Below are 17849 nucleotides of genomic sequence, written 5' to 3' on the forward strand. Positions count from 1 at the left end.
AAAGGCTGTCCAGCGCCGGAATATATCTTGAATGAGGAAATGAATCCCGTATTCGAATCACACAGCATCCGAATGAGTGTGCCATATTTCGTAATTTTCGACGGATTGTAAACTTTAAAATTTAACCATCCACGCCACGGTATCATTCCTTCATCAGTTGGGATGTTTTAACTTTGAGTAAAGATTTCTATAAACTTTTTGGAAAAATAATCAGCTGCGCATTGCACTTTGAAAAGCCGGTCGGCAATATTCGATTTATTGTTGTTGTCGGAAAAATGTAAAAATGATAATATTTGTCTGAATAGGTTGCAGGACATCGTTTTGCGAAATATCGGTGTGTCTATTAACGGATTCGTTGACCAATAATCATCGATCCTTGCCTTTTTTTACAATTCCCGTAAGGATATCAAGACCAAACAATTTTCTAAGTTTTGGTCCCGTAACGTCGACAAATTTGGCATTATTTAAATCCAGTTTCCTTCTATTGCAATCTTTACTGTAGTACTTGTTGGTTTCGTTGCTAATATATTCAAATACACTCCTGAAAATTGAAATAAGAACACCGTGAATTCATTGTCCCAGGAAGGGGAAACTTTATTGACACATTCCTGGGGTCAGATACATCACATGATCACACTGACAGAACCACAGGCACATAGACACAGGCAACAGAGCATGCACAATGTCGGCACTAGTACAGTGTATATCCACCTTTCGCAGCAATGCAGGCTGCTATTCTCCCATGGAGACGATCGTAGAGATGCTGGATGTAGTCCTGTGGAACGGCTTGCCATGCCATTTCCACCTGGCGCCTCAGTTGGACCAGCGTTCGTGCTGGACGTGCAGACCGCGTGAGACCACGCTTCATCCAGTCCCAAACATGCTCAATGGGGGACAGATCCGGAGATCTTGCTGGCCAGGGTAGTTGACGTACACCTTCTAGAGCACGTTGGGTGGCACGGGATACATGCGGACGTGCATTGTCCTGTTGGAACAGCAAGTTCCCTTGCCGGTCTAGGAATGGTAGAACGATGGGTTCGATGACGGTTTGGATGTACCGTGCACTATTCAGTGTCCCCTCGATGATCACCAGAGGTGTACGGCCAGTGTAGGAGATCGCTCCTCACACCATGATGCCGGGTGTTGGCCCTGTGTGTCTCGGTCGTATGCAGTCCTGATTGTGGCGCTCACCTGCACGGCGCCAAACACGCATACGACCATCATTGGCACCAAGGCAGAAGCGACTCTCATCGCTGAAGACGACACGTCTCCATTCGTCCCTCCATTCACGCCTGTCGCGACACCACTGGAGGCGGGCTGCACGATGTTGGGGCGTGAGCGGAAGACGGCCTAACGGTGTGCGGGACCGTAGCCCAGCTTCATGGAGACGGTTGCGAATGGTCCTCGCCGATACCCCAGGAGCAACAGTGTCCCTCATTTGCTGGGAAGTGGCGGTGCGGTCCCCTACGGCACTGCGTAGGATCCTACGGTCTTGGCGTGCATCCGTGCGTCGCTGCGGTCCGTTCCCAGGTCGACGGGCACGTGCACCTTCCGCCGACCACTGGCGACAACATCGATGTACTGTGGAGACCTCACGCCACACGTGTTGAGCAATTCGGCGGTACGTCCACCCGACCTCCCGCATGGCCACTATACGCCCTCGCTCAAAGTCCGTCAACTGCACATACGGTTCACGTCCACGCTGTCGCGGCATGCTACCAGTGTTAAAGACTGCGATGGAGCTCCGTATGGCACGGCAAACTGGCTGACACTGACGGCGGCGGTGCACAAATGCTGCGCAGCTAGCGCCATTCGACGGCCAACACCGCGGTTCCTGGTGTGTCCGCTGTGCCGTGCGTGTGATCATTGCTTGTACAGCCCTCTTGCAGTGTCCGGAGCAAGTATGGTGGGTCTGACACACCGGTGTCAATGTGTTCTTTTTTCCATTTCCAGGAGTGTAGATTGTTACCTGTGTATAATTCTACGATATCCCCTACGCTCTGTGTATCTTTGGGAAATATGTTTGGACCCGGAGATCCTTCAAATTTATTGTTGGTCCTCGGTTAATCAAAGTCTGACCACTGTGCACTGTCTTCTTCTTATGATTCATCCGGATCAGTTGGCAACCGTAGCGTTCGCCGAATTCTTCTTGGACGTATTTCACTATATTCCGACGATTCTGCTTCACTTTCATTTTTTTGATATTCATTGTCTTCTTCCCAATCGGCCAAGTCGTACGGAACGTCAGATAAGACGTCCGCGCATTCGTCGTAAATAATCTTAGCATTTCTCTCGTCTGCCATGATGAAAGGCCACACGTGCTTATAAAAACAAAAAAAACTTGTTGACGTGTGTAACTAAATAAAACACCAACAAAATGCAAAAGATACTAAAATGCAGTCACCGGCCACTGTACGATACTATCCTCACGACACAGCTCTGTTGTCGCCGGCCGTTGATGCTATTTCACGCACGAGACCAATGTGGTGTCGCCGGACGGCATAGTGTTAACTAGGGATACAAAATCTGCCACGTTTATGATGCCACTCACACAAATCCTTACATGCCCCTATTTATTAATGCTGACCAACATCTACATTATTCACTGCATAATTAAATAATTTGTTAATACTCATTTCACTTTTTCAGGCCAATTCTCTGGTCTTTGGGCTAAAAACTCTGTAGGGTATGTGTGGAATGTGACTTCGGTGTACAAAGATGAAAAGCGAGCGACCTCAGACGGTACTAGGCAACAAATATAGTAAATGTCACAGATTTAAGCACGCAATTAGCAGGTACAGCAACCTTTCATGTGGTAACCCTGCCAGGATAATATTGCGGCCCTTACATTTCATGTGCTATTTGAAAGGGAATGTAGGGCATAGTTATTGAAACTGCTATAAATCAAGATTTAGCGAAAAATTTGGCACTTTAATACTACAGGATATTTAAATCATTGGATGGTACATTCTCTTTTTTACACAGCCTGTTAACAGATTTGTGTATGTTGTGCCATACAAGCTTTCTGTGGTACTGAAAAGTGAAGATACATTGTTCTAAATTAACGAACACCAATATGAAACTCATGGGTTTGAATTTAAAGACAGTCCCTTCGAACATATTTTTTTGTGATAAGTGTGATCCTATTACAGATACTATGCTGTTGTTTGTGAACTGGCCCAAATCATCAATAGAGGATAAAAAGATTAACATAGTATATTAATGACGATGGCAGATGGTATATTTCTCTGACTTTCACTCAGACTACATCTTCTCCTCCCTCAACTTCGTTTCAACCTGGTCGCATACTCATTGAGGTTGTCCATTTACTGAAAATTGGTAATGCTTCGAACCTGCTTATACAGTGATATCAAAATGATCTGTTGATATCGCATGCATATCTACAGAGCTTACCTTAGGAACAAAAACCAGGCATAAGGTTCCTGTAGTGCAGAAAATAATGAATACTGAAATTATGATGAAAGAAGCATCCTGTTTGTCTGAGAGAACGAAGGAGATTGCAGCTCCCATGATACACATTATGACGACATTGTACACGCTCATCCCAACATACTTCGAATCATTGAGCGCTGGTATGCTGACGTGCCGGGTTTCCCATGCAAGAAATGCTCCAAATATCTGAAAGAAGATGAGAAATTAAAGTAGATTACTGCATGAAGAAGCCACTCATAAAATTAAATGTCTAACTGTTGCCCGATAGCACATACGACCAGTCAGTAATTAATGTAATGGACAAGTGTGCTAATGAGAACAGATCTGTATATTTTTGTGGAAATTTTGACTTCCTTTGAATGAAAACGCCTGGTTATTTCATTCAGCACACGTAAACTCACAATACAAAATTTGTAACACATCTAAAACGTTTGGTAGCACTCAACCATACTCAGGAAAGCCTTGATCACAGCTTTTGTCTTTATTTTATTGTACCTTGTCACCAATTATCATTTTTCATCATTTAAGTGAGGTGAATGGCAAGAGAATTATGATGGGCGTTAACAGATTTGTGGAATGGAATTCTAAATACAGTAAAAAGAAAAGTATAAAAGTTTTCTGAAAAGCTGAGAAGTAACTTACGTATTAATTTAAATTATAATATTTTTAGTTTTGTTTTTCAGGAGAAAAAATGCTATTGCCTATAAGGAAATTAATGTCTTATAACCTATTTTGGAACATCTCAATAATTTATTTTTTCTGTTATTACAACAGAATTTTCTTCTGCTGTATGACTTAGGAAATAATTTACTAGTTTATACAACTTTTGAGTTTTGATACGATAAAATCGTTTCTTGTGCTCTTCTCCTTTAGATTAATTATGAATGTCTCGTAATGTCTTGCCTGCCAGAAAATATGTTGCGCTTGTACATAAGTTCGTCGCGTTTTCCCATAAGTGTAATAAACACAACAGATACACATAACGGAGATTTTAGTCGTCAGTAATATATTCTCTTTCACTATATATCACAGTTTGCCAACGCTGGCGAAACACTTCGATTTCTCTACTGTACAAACCATGTGGTTTTGAGACGAAGAACTCATCGAGCCACGTTCGGAGCGCATTTTCATCTGGGGAGGAAGTTTGTTGAAGGTTGTTTAACAGAGAGCAGAAAAGGTGTAAATCTGTGGGCGTAAGATTAGGTGAATAAGGTGGGTGCGGAATGACTTCCCAGTTGAACTCATGTGTAGCGTTTTTTATCAGTCTGGCAGAATGCGAGCTTGCATTATCGTGGAGCAGCATCATTTCGCGAAGTTTTCATGGTCGTTGGTCTTGGATTGCGTCTGCAAGACCCCTCCTTTGTTGTCAGTAAACGCGAGAAGTGAAACTTCCTGGCAGATTAAAACTGTGTGCCGGACCGAGACGCGAACTCGGGACCTTTGCCTTTCGCGGACAGTTGCTCTACCAACTGATCTACCCAAGCACGGCTCACGACCCGTCCTCACAGCTTTAATTCCGCCAGTACCTTGTCTCCTACCTTCCAAACTTTACAGAAGCTCTCCTGCGAAGAGCAACTGCCCGCGAAAGGCAAAGGTCACGAGCTCGAGTCTCGGTCCGGCACACAGTTTTAATCTGCCAGGAAGTTTCATATCAGCGCACACTCCGCTGCAAAGTGAAAATTTCATTCTGGAAACGCGAGGAGTGATGATTATACCTCGGGGAAGTAATTCGAGTACACCACACTGTCGATGTTCCACAGGATATTTAACATAACCTTTCATGGATGCACGAAGGTCCTTGTATAGGGAGCTTTGTTTGGGCTCAACCATTCCTTTCTTTTACTTATGCTAGCATAAAGATACTGTTCTCATCACCAATAAGGATACAGCATAGGAATGGTTGGTGTTGTTCACGAGCGAATTGTTTACGGGTAAGAGACACACATATGGCCACCCCCTGGTTTTGGCGAATATGGCTTAGAGCATGTGGTAGCCGTACACCCGATTTCTGAACTTTCCCCATTGCATGCAGATGTCGCAAGATGTTGGAATGATCACATTTTACAGTTCTCGAGAGCACTGGTGTAGATAATTGTGCGTTAATGCATTTAAACGCTCTTCATCAAACCCCGACGGTGTTCCTGGACATGGAGAATCACCAATATCAAAACAATCCTCCTTAAAACGGGAAACCATTTTTTTTGCCGTTCTCTGTCCAATGACATTACCCTCCCCCCCCCCCCCCCCCTCCACCCCATACATGGCGCAAGTGATTCTGGCTGTCTCCGCTGCTGTCATTCCCGTATTGAGCTCAACAGAAGAATGTTTCAGAAATGTTCCGATTTCTCTGTTTGGTACTTTATTTTGTAACGTCCACAGCTCCACTTGCTAACACCAAGTGATGCAGTGACAATATCAGAACTCAAATAGCAAATAAAAATGGCTATCGATAAATAGACGTATAGCAATCGGAATACCAGAATGCAAAACAAAAACTCTACGAACTTATGCACCAATTTAATATATGGCAACTACACAAACGTTTCTGAAGTTTGTAATACCAAAAGGATACATGTGACAGGGCTGAATAGTATGTAGCAAATAAAGTGTTTTATAGTACGTAACTGACTGGGATTGACGATCTACACTTGATCCCTGCCTTTGAAAGTTCAGAATGATGTGAATCCCTCGCGCGCTGAACTAGGAGCGTCTAGACGCTATGGCACACAATTAAAAAGGGACTCTACATGTTCCAGCACAATCTACTGCCACCTCCGATTACAACGAGTCCATAAAGCATCAACAGTCTGTTGTGTTGTGGAAAATGTTTTATACTCACGTATTTTGACGTTTTATAGAATAGAAAATCTCCTGTATATAAATGAACATACACGATTGGCCATTAAAATTGTTACACCACCAAGATGAGGTGCTACAGACGCGAAATTTAACCGACAGGAAGAAGATGCTGTGATAAGGTAATCAGAGCATTCACACAAGGTTGGCGCCGGTGATGACACCTACAGCGTGCTGACACGAGGAAAGTTTCCAACCGATTTCTCATACACAAACAGCAGTTGTCCGGCGTTGCCTGTTGAAACGTTGTTGTGATGCCTCGTGTAAGGAGGAGAAATGCGTACCATCACTTTTCCAACTTTGATAAAGGTTGGATTGTAGCCTATCGCGATTGCGGTTTATCGTATCGCGACATTGGTGCTCACGTTGGTCGAGATCCAATGACTGTTAGCAGAACATGGAATCGATGGGTTCATGAGGGTAATACGGAACGCCGTGCTGGATCCCAACGGTCTCGTATCACTAGCAGTCGAGATGACAGGCATCTTATCCGCATGACTGTATCGGATCGTGCAGCCACGTCTCGATTCCTGAGTCAACAGATGGGGACGTTTGCAAGACAACAACCACCTGCACGAACAGTTCGACGACGTTTGCATCAGCATGGACTATCATCTCGAAGACCATGGCTGCTGTTACCCTTGACGCTGCATCACAGACAGGAACGCCTGCGATGGTGTACTGAACGACGAACCTGGGTGCACCAATGGCAAAACGTCATTTTTTCGGATGAATCCAGGTTTTGTTTACAGCATCTTGGTAGTCACATCCGTGTTCGGCGACATCGCGGTGTTTTCTTCGTCGCCATTCTGGTGTATCACTCGACGTGATGGTATGGGGTGCCATTGGTTACACGTCTCGGTCACCTCTTGTTCGCATTGACGGCGCTTTGAACAGTGGACGTTACAGTTCAGATGTGTTACGACCCGTGGCTCTACCCTTCATTTGATCCCTGCGAAACCCTACATTTCAGGAGGATAATGCACGACCGCATGTTGCAGGTCCTGTAAGGGCCTTTCTGGATACAGAAAATGTTCGATTGCTGCCCTGGCCAGCACATTCTCCAGATCTCTCACGAATTGAAAACGTCTGGTCAATGGTGGCCGAGCAACTGGCTCGTCACAATATGCCAGTCACTACTCTTGATGAATTGTGGTACCGTGTTGAAGGTGCATGGGCAGCTGTACCTGTACACGCCATCCAAGCTCTGTTTGACTCAATGCCCAGGCGTATCAAGGCTGTTATTACGGCCAGAGGTGGTTGTTCTGGGCACTGATTTCTCAGGATCTATGGACCCAAATAGCGTGAAAATGTAATCACATGTCAGTTCTAGTACAATATATTTGTCCAATCGTTTATCATCTCCATTTCTTTTTGGTGTAGCAATTTTAATGGCCAGTAGTGTAGTTCCGTAAATAGATTTTTCCGAAACTCATCTCGCTCTTTTCGTCCACTAACGAAGTGACGAACAAGTTACTACTAGCTATATCCCAGACTTGTTCGAAGGGCAGCATGTTACGACAACATGCAAGCGAGATGAACAGTAGTACTTACCATTCTTAAAAGCATGTCCTGCAAACTAATCTCTGCTTGTTGCCGGACATTGCCCTGGCGACATAAGACTTCTGAGGTTTCCTAACTAATGGACAGCCTCTCCAATTATTTGTTGATAGAAAAAAGAATTTGTCACCATTTTACCAGTCGATAGAACAATGAAGGGTATCGTAAGATTGGAAGAAAGAGAGAAAAGTAAGAAAGCGCAGGTCATTCCCGTTTCCAAGAAGGGCCGTCAGAGAGAGGCGTATACGAGGGCGTGCTAAAATAAACACCTCCGAATTTTTTATGTGAAAGCTCTTAAAGCTTTTTAAATGAAACAAACGTTATTAACATTCTACATCTATATTCTTAATGTCTACATATTTATTTCCCAACATAGTGATCTGGCAAGTTCTCTCAACGAGGGATCAGTTTGTTGATATCGTCACCGCAGACGGAGCTACAACCTTACCTCTGCTTTCACCGCTTCATCGCTATCAATGGGAAGTCCTCGAAGGCGTTCTTTAAGTTTTGGAAACACATGAAAATCGGATGGGGTCAAGTTGCGAGTTTTTGGGGAACCATCGATTACAAAGAACCCAAGGCATCGGATTGCTGTAGATGTTGCAGCACTAGTGTGTGGTCTGGCATTGTCATGCTGAAAGAGTGGGAGCTCCACGTGTGACCGAATTCTTCGAATTAGAAAATCAATTACAGGACCCTGTTTCTCACGGCTGACACAGTTACGTTACACACCGCCATATTACACGCTACAATTTGGAGCCCTCTAGCGGAAGAGGATTGCAGATATATAGACACGAAGAGTGACGTAAAATGTTGATAACGTTTGTTTCATCTAAAAAGCTTTAAGAGTTTTTACATAAAAAATTCGGAGGCATTACTTTTCAGCAAGCCCTCGTAATTATAGGCCTATTGCGTTGACGTTCGTCTGTTGTAGGGTTATGAAAAGTGTTTTATGTTCACACATTATGACCTTTTTTGAGAACGAAATCTCTTGTGTAAAAATGAACACGGGTTTCGTGAGTAGATATCTTCCGAAACTCTGGTCGCTCTGTTCGTCTGCTAGACTTAATTCACCGTAAACAACGGCATGCAGCCTACTGCAGTATTTCTGGACTTCTAGAATGCATTCGATACAGTTCTACGGTGTCGTTTAGTGGACAAAATACGAGCTTACGGAGTTCTGGGCCACATTTTGTATTGGATTCATGACTTATTGCTGTTTATTTTCTCTTGAAATGATCTGCTGGATGACGCTGTAGCTCCGTGAGGCTGTTTCCAAACGATGTCGTTGACTATAGGAAAGTTGCAACGCCAGAAGAGTAGCGGTACACATGAAGACCTGCAGAGGATCGACGATGGATGTAGCTACTGGCAACCGATACTGCTGTTCGATCACACTATCGGTAATAAATAACTGCAAACAGTAGGTACTGTAAAGTACCAAGGAGTACCCGCACGGACCATCCTAAAGTGGAATAAGCATACAAAAATATTTGACAAGCAGATTCCAGGATGAGATTTATTTGGAGAACAGAACGGAAATACAATTAATCCACAAAATAATTGGCTTGCACTTGTACGACCAATTCTTGAGTATTACTCATCAGTGTGGGACCACTATCAAGTTGGATTAATAGAAGAGATAAAGGAGATCTAACGAAGAATGTAGACGCAGAGGTGGCGGTTGTCATCCCGATTCGAGACTGCATATTATATTCTACGCCGCTCCAAATGATTACTCTTCGTGTTTCTGAACTACTGTGTTAACTGCGAAGGTGGCCTGATTGCGGGAACAGCGTATGGCATTGTTGGCAGAGAGACCCCTAGGGGTGGGTTCAGCCGCTTAATTGGAAAAGCCACCAACTCTCCTCCCCTTTCCGGCCAAATATTGGCTATGAAACTTGAGCGCCACCGCAGAAGTGTGCGTTAGCGATTTCGACTACGTGGGCGAGTACCACGGTAGTGTATCGCCCCGTGTGCGACATCGCACGGTACCTGTATGTTCCACAAAGCCGGGTGCGAAAATACTATTTTTCAGGGAGTCATATCTCGGGTTCTATTGACCACAGATGAAAGGTCAAGTATTATTGATAGCCCTTGGCCTAGCAACAATTTATATATCTGTCGGAAGAACTGTCATACTGTAGGTTTCCTGCAGTATAGGGTCAAAATTTAAGCATTACACTCCTCCTCCACCTCAGGAAAATTAAGCAACTCAGTTGGTTCTTTTGTATTATTTGTAGCCTGGAGAGGGCCTTAGTCTTCCCAGTTTTACATATTTTTTGCTGTAATTTTAGGTTCTTTTCAGGCATGTTGGGACCTTTTTAGCCCATTTTTTCACTGCAGTACTGCTTTGGCCATATTTTTATAGGTGTGAAGTCCCCATTATACAGAGACATCGAGTCATAAAGTTTTATGGTGAAAAAATACTGACCCTTACGGCGACGCTATAACTATTGCCATGTGTTCACTACATCATTTACAACGTGATTTACGCTTCAGACGGACATTACTTGTATATTTTATGAGGATAAGTGCGGTAATTTTGAACCTCTGGCAATCAGTGATGAATAATGATATGGAAAAAAATTTCACCATGCCCCCAGAGCACAGAGCATCAACTTAAGAACGTTTGGTAACAATTTTGACGAGTTGCCAGGAATAAAAATTATACAAGTGGCCATCCCCACAAATGGTACTTTTGGTACCCTGAAATCATGGTTTTTGGGACGCGTCGTGTTACCATATACAGATTTTCGAAAACAGAAAAATGGCCTTTCTAGATGAATGTTTAGAGAATATCCAGTTAAAATTTGAGCCCTTTGCAATAGTTAGTTATTTAGATAATTTCGGCCCACCGTGCAAAAAAGGTTATAAACCTGTTTTTGCGGTTTTCTGCATAAGTGCGGTAAATATGAACTTCTGTATCTCGGTAATGGATAATGATGCCGGAAAAAGTTTGGAAGTTCCCCGAGAATATCATCTTAAGAGCAAATGGTAAAAATTTCGACGATTTACCAGGAATAAAAATTATAGCAGTGGCCATCTCCACAATTGGTCCATTTGGTACTCAAAAATCATGTTTTTTTTGTTTTTTTTTCAGGAACCAAGAAGAAATGATGGTGCATACCTGTAACTACAGACAGGTTCACTCCCGACCTATTACACCATCCACGCGGCAGACTGTACGCGCGAAAAGAAAATAGATGTCTTATGTCCTGATGTCTTGTAAAGTCGTCCGTTCTACCGCGCGCAACTCAAGGGCGACTGTATGATATACTGAAGCATCATACGTTCAAATTATTTGTGAACTCAAGGTTCCTATTTATAAAGAAATTGTTTTCTACCATTATGCATTAAGTAATAGTTTTTCTCTAATGTAGGTTAGTACTGTTCTGAATTACAGACGCAACAGTTTTATATTACGACACTTGATTACACAGGTATGTGTATATCGAAATTTACATTTATACAGCATATTGCACATGGAGGATCCACTTGTTTTTGGAGCTATTGCCCTGGCAGTGACAGTAAATCTTCGGATTAGGGCAGAACGGCGACGAAAACGAAAAGTCAAACGTTGTTGGGTTCGATCCTGGCTGACTAGACGGGTGGAAGGCAGGGAAATATATTCACTGTTAATGAAAGAACTGAGGCCCGAAGATCCGCAAGAATTTCGGAACTTCGTTAGGATGGACATGGCCTGTTTCGAGAAGCTGCTGCCTATGATAGAAGATGGAAACAGAAAGTGTGACACTGTCATGAGGGAGGCTATCTCACCTTCTAGAGAGTAAGAATTATATGGTTATTTTTTGTGATCATAGCAGCCTAGATCACTAATAAAATACCGGTGAACGCCCTGTTATGTTGCTGGCTGGTTGTAACATTACGTTTCCTGACGAATGGGGAATCTTTTAAGAGTCTGGCTTTCAACCAAAGAATAGCACAGCCGCCGTTGCAAAAGTTATTGTGGATGTGTGCACTGCAATTTGCAACACATTAAATGACCAATACTTAGGTGACCATGTGTTGTTTTTCCAAGTTCGGACTATCCTCAGAATTTTGCAGTCCTCGTTTCTCGCACTGGGGCAAACTGCAACGACTTTCTCCTTTTCACTGCCAGTTTCTCGTTTCTGGCATGCTGAAATCAAGCAAGATGTGCACTTAAATCAAACCTGAACTTTCGTAAACTAAGGCATTACGATACAAATCGAAAATCATCGTATATGCATATTCCTCACAAAAAAAGTGACTCTGAGCACTATGGGACTCAACATCTATAGTCATAAGTCCCATAGAACTTAGAACTACTTAAGCCTAACTAACCTTAGGACAGCACACAACACCCAGCCATCACGAGGCAGAGAAAATCCCTGACCCCGCCGGGAATCGAACCCGGGCACCCGGGCGCGGGAAACGAGAACGCTACCGCACGACCACGAGCTGCGGACATTCCCCACAAAGAAACGATTTCCGACTACGTTATTATGATACAGTGGGTCATTCATACACCTTTCCTCGCTCTATGCCTGATTTCAGACGCTTAATTCCTCTCTGCTCCATTTCATTTCCAGAATACGAAGCTATCAATAGAAAAAAATCCTTTCACAAACAGCTAGTATATAAGAGTCTACTGCAAAAAAAGTTTCTTTTCTGCATTTGTGAAACCTGTTTACTGAAAAAAATGCAGAAGATCCCCAACGCGAAAAATCCCCAACACGAACGTCTGAAATTAGCCACTAGACGCTTAACAATAACCTAACAACAAGCACCGTGGTAAACCCTTCAGCGCATGCGCGAATTATCGCTGCCTACTAAGCATGCGCGGATTACGGCAGTTTAGAAGTGTTCTCTATTCCTGCTTGCAGATAATGTGTCTGCTAATTTTCGTAGTTTCACACGCTCTACCGCTAGATGGCTACCAGTACCGTCCGCGGCGGATCGTCGCGTAATGCCGCCGTAACTAATGGTGATCAGTAAGTGGAGCTCCTCTCTGCTATTGGCTACGCGCGAGGGAGTGAGCCGTTGACGCGCACGTAGAGTGCGCCGCGGCCGCGGCCGCGGCCGCGTCGGCTGGTTGGCTGGCGGCGACCGTTGACCCGCGGCAAGTCGTCGCGCCTTTCCCGCGTCTGTCAGCCTGTCACTTTCTTGCGCTCCATTGTTCCGGCCGCTGGAGGCGCGCGCTTTCTCCCTATGCCCGAGGACGCCTTCCGCCGCTTCCACTCCTCGAAAATCTGGATTACTAACGCGTGGAATCGCCGAAACTTGCTGGGTGTGGAACAGCGGCAGATTGGAAACAGTTTTTTGATAATCTATCGTGGAATGAAGGCTTTCAAGGCCGGCGTCTGCTTCGTTTTAAACTACCCCATTAAGAGACAGTAATCGATGTCCAAGACTTTTCACTAATGTTTCATCCCTGTCTCCGAGGAACATTTTCGTAGATGACACATGGTAGCTGTGTAGAAAGGTCCTCCCGTGTGGAGGGCATAGTAATGGGAATTCTTGGCGTAGAGAAGTAACTGAAAGTCCGGATGGAAGCCCAGTTCGGTTTTACAAAGAGTACCTGGGTCCAAACAAGGCCCCGGGAGTAGACAACATTCCATTAGAACTTCTGACGGCCTTCGGAGAGACAGTCATGACAAAACTCTACCATCTGGTGAGCAAGATGTATGAGACAGCCGAAATACCCTCAGACTTCTAGAAGAATGTACTAATTCCAATCCCAAAGAAAGCAGGTGTTCACAGATGTGAGAATTACCGAACTATCAGTTTAGTAAGTCACAGCTGCAAAATACTAACCCGAATTCTTTACAGACGAATGGAAAAACTGGTAGAAGTCGACCTCGGGGAAGATCAGTTTGGATTCCGTAAAAGTGTTGGAACACGTGAGGCAATCCCGACATTACGCCTTATCTTAAAAGAAAGATCGAGGAAAGGCAAGCCTACCTTTCTAGCATTTGTAGACTTAGAGAAAGCTTTTGACAATGTTGACTGGAATACTCTCTTTCAAATCCTAAAGGTGGCAGGGGTAAAATACAGGGAGCGAAAGGCTATTTACAATTTGTACAGAAACCAGATGGCAGTTATAGGTGTCTAGGGGCATGAAAGGGAAGCAGTGGTTGGGAAGGGAGTGAGACAGGGTTGTAGTCTGTCCCCGATGTTATTTAATCTGTATATTGATCAAGCAGTAAAGGAAACAAAAAGATTCAGAGTAGGTATTAAAATCCATGGAGAAGACATAAAAACTTTGAAGTTCTCCGATGACATTGTAATTCTGTCAGAGACAGCGAAGGACTTGGAAGAGCAGTCGAACGGAATGGACAGTGTCTTGAAAGGAGGATATAAGATGAACATCAACAGAAGCAAAACGAGGATCATGGAATGTAGTCGAATTAAGTCGGGTGATGCTGTGGGAATTAGATTAGGAAATGAGACGCTTAAAGTAGTGAGGATATAAAATGTAGTCTGGCAATGGCAAGGAAAGCGTTTCTGAAGAAGAGGAATTTGTTATCATCGAGTATAGATTTAAGTGTCAGGAATTCGTTTCTGAAAGTATTTGTATGGAGTGTAGCCATGTATGGAAGTGAAACATGGACGATAAATAGTTTGGACAGAAAGAGAATAGAAACTTTCGAAATGTGGTGCTACAGAAGAATGCTGAAGATTAGATGGGTCACGTAACTAATGAGGAGGTATTGATTAGAATAGGGGAGAAGAGGAGTTTGTGGCACAACTTTACAAGAAGAAGGGACCGGTTGGTAGAGCATGTTCTGAGGCTTCAAGGGATCACAAATTTAGCATTGGAGGGCAGCGTAGAGGGTAAAACTCGTATAGGGAGACCAAGAGATGAATACATTAAGCAGATTCACAAGGGTGTAGGTTGCAGTAGGTACTGGGAGATGAAGAAGCTTGCAGAGGATAGAGTAGCATGGAGAGCTGCATCAAACCAGTCTCAGGAGTGAAGACCACAACAACAACAACTCTACGTCACTTGCCCCTTACTTAACTCGCACGTATCGCGAATCTCTCTACCAGCGCAAAGTCTCAAGCGACATCTCATAGCGATGTGCATGCCTACTCTGCCGTTCACATTGAAGTGCATGTCAGAGGGTTCTTCAAACCACCTTCAAACTATTTCTCTATCGTTCCACTCTAAAACTGCGTGGAAAAGTGAACAGTTCAGGTTTTCTGTGCGAGCTCTGATTTCTCTTATTGTATTCCTTCCTACGCAGGCTAGCGACAATAAAATGATCAAGAGAAGAAATTAGTGACTGAAATTTCATGAAAAGATTTCGCCGGAACTATAAACGACTTTGTTTTAATGTTTAACACCCGAGCTCGCTTATCATATCCATGAATTTCTCCCCTATTTAGCGATAATACAAAACTAGCTGCTTCCTTTGGACTTTTTCGACGTCCTCCGTCAATCCTATCTGGTAAGGATCCCATGCGCCCCATCTTACTCTAGCAGAGGACGGACAGGCGTAGCGTAGACAGACTCTTTAGTATGGGCCCGCAAAATAACAGACGAATATCCTTAACATCGGTTTGCTGCAGAATTCTTGAACGTATTCTCAGTTCGAATTTAAGAATTCTTGAGACGGAAAAGCTTCTGTCCACAAGTCAGCACGGTTTTAGAAAGCATCGCTCGTACGAAACTCAGCTTGCCCTTTTCTCACATGATATCGTACGAGGTATGGGTGAAGCCCAACAGGCAAATTTCATATTTCTAGATATTCGGCAGGCCTTTGACACGCTATCCCACTGCTAAGGAACGAATATACGGAATATGTTCCCAGATATATGTGTGGCTTGAAGAATTATGAAGTAACAGATTGCAGTAGGTTTCCCTCGACAATGAATGTTCATCAGAGACAAGGGTATCGCCAGCAATGCACCGGCGAGTGTGATAGGACTGCTATTATTTTCTATTTACATAAATAATTTGGTGGACTAGGAGGACAGCAATATGTGGTTGTTTGCTGATGATGCTGTGGTGTACGGGAAGGAGTCGGAAGTGACTGACTGTAGGATGATACAAGATGACTTAGGCAAAATTTCTACGAGGCTCACTCCAAAAGAAATGCACACTATTTTTGTAAAAATACAGTTTTCATTCTGCATGTGTGAAAGTTTTACAGTGTGTAGATACATCCTTCCCGCTTGTTTTCAAACTTAGTTCAACCTGTTCCCATGTGTGACGCCGTCACAGCATGTCTTCAAGATGGCTGCTACACTTGACGTTCGTCAGAAGCAACGTGCTGTCAAAGAATTCCTGTGTTGTGAAAACGAGACAGTGGGAAACATCCACAAGAGGTTGAAAAAGATGTGTGGAGATGCTGCTGTCGATCGCCGTACAGTTAATCGATGGGAAAGCAGGTTACGTGATGAAAGCGGGCACGGCAATATTGAGGATTGTCCTCGCAGCGGCAGGCCTCGTACTGCCAACAATCCAGACAATGTGCAGAGAGTTAATGAATTGGTGACTGCTGACAGGCGCATCACAGTGAACGAATTGTCACGCTACGTTGGGATTTGGGAAGGAAGTGTTTGCAGAATATTGAAAGTGTTGTTAAAAAAGGTTTGTGCCAGGTGGGTTCCCAGGATGTTGACAGTGGTTCACAAAGAAACAAGAAAAATGGTATTCAGCGAACTTTTGGAACAATACGAGAATGGTGGAGATGAATTTCTTTGAAGAATTGTGACAGGTCATGAAACATGGCTCCATCATTTTTCACCAGAGACAAAGAAGCTATCAGTGGAGTGGCATCATGCAAATTCACCCAAGAAAAAAAATTCAAAACGCACCTTCTGCTGGGAAAGGTATGGCTACGGTGGTTATCGATTCCGAAGGACTCTTGCTTGTGGACATCATGCCAAGTGCAACCACCATAAATTCGAATGCATATGTGACGACACTGAATAAACTTCAAGCTCGACTGAGTCGTTTTCGACCACATCGGCAGAAGCAGGATGCACGGCCACATATCAGTCAAAAAACTATGGAAGCGATCACAAAACTGGGATTGACAACACTTAAACACCCGCCTTACAGTCCTGATCTGGCTCCATGTGAATATCGTCTCTTTGGGAAACTGAAAGGCTCTCTTCGTGGAACAAGGTATGAAGATGATGACTCCCTTGTGCACGCTGCCAAACAATGGCTCCAACAGGTTGGTCCAGAATTTTACCGTTCTGGTATACTGGCGCTGCTTCCAAGATGGCGTAAGGCAGTTGAGAGGGATGGAAATTATGTGTAGAAATGAAAATATTGTTCCTAAAGGATGTATCTACACACTGTAAAACTTTCAAACATGTAGAATAAAAGATGGATTTAAAAAAGAATAGTATGCATTTCTTTTGGAGTGACCTTCGTAGTTGCTGTGATGAATGGCAGCTTGGCCTAAGTACAGAAAAATCTAAGGTAATGCGGATAAGTAAGAAAAACAATCCCGTAATGTTCGAACAGAGCATTAGCAGTGTGCTGCTTGACACAATCACGTCGATTAAATATCTAGGCTGAACGTTGCAAAGCGATATGATTTGGAACGAGCACGTGAGTACGGAGGTAGGAAAGGCGAATAATTGACTACGGTTTCTGGGAGAGTTTTGTGAAAGTGTGGTTCATCTGCAAAGGGGTCTGTGCATTGAACGCTAGTGTGATCCACACTTGAATACTGCTCGAGTGTTTGGGATCCGCATCAGCTCGGCTTACAGGAGGACATCGAAGTAATTCTGTGGCGTGCTGTTAGATCTGTTACCGATACGTTCGATCATCACGCAAGTATTACAGAGATGCTTCGTGAATTCAAATGGGAATTCCTGGAGGGAAGATGACGTCTCTTATGCGAAACGCTATTTTTAAAAAAAGATAGAGAACCGGCATTTTCAGTTGACTGCGGAACGATTCTACTGCCGCCAACGAACATTTCGCGTAAGGATCACAAATAAAAGAGAATTAGGGCTAGTATAGAGGTAGA

The 17849-nt window shown here is 43.7% G+C and overlaps 1 protein-coding gene across 1 annotated transcript in view; it reads right to left on the bottom strand.

Moving 5' to 3' along the window:
* The window catches only part of LOC126298404 (gamma-aminobutyric acid type B receptor subunit 2), a 1564981-nt gene that overhangs the window by 185202 nt on the left and 1361930 nt on the right, over window positions 1-17849 (bottom strand). Inside the window, exon 13 of the mRNA XM_049989720.1 lies at window positions 3415-3639. Coding sequence (XP_049845677.1) covers window positions 3415-3639 — 225 coding nt within the window. The remainder of the gene's footprint in view (window positions 1-3414; window positions 3640-17849) is intronic.

This window comes from Schistocerca gregaria, chromosome X (genome assembly GCF_023897955.1).
Source record: "Schistocerca gregaria isolate iqSchGreg1 chromosome X, iqSchGreg1.2, whole genome shotgun sequence".
Classification (NCBI taxonomy): domain Eukaryota; kingdom Metazoa; phylum Arthropoda; class Insecta; order Orthoptera; family Acrididae; genus Schistocerca; species Schistocerca gregaria.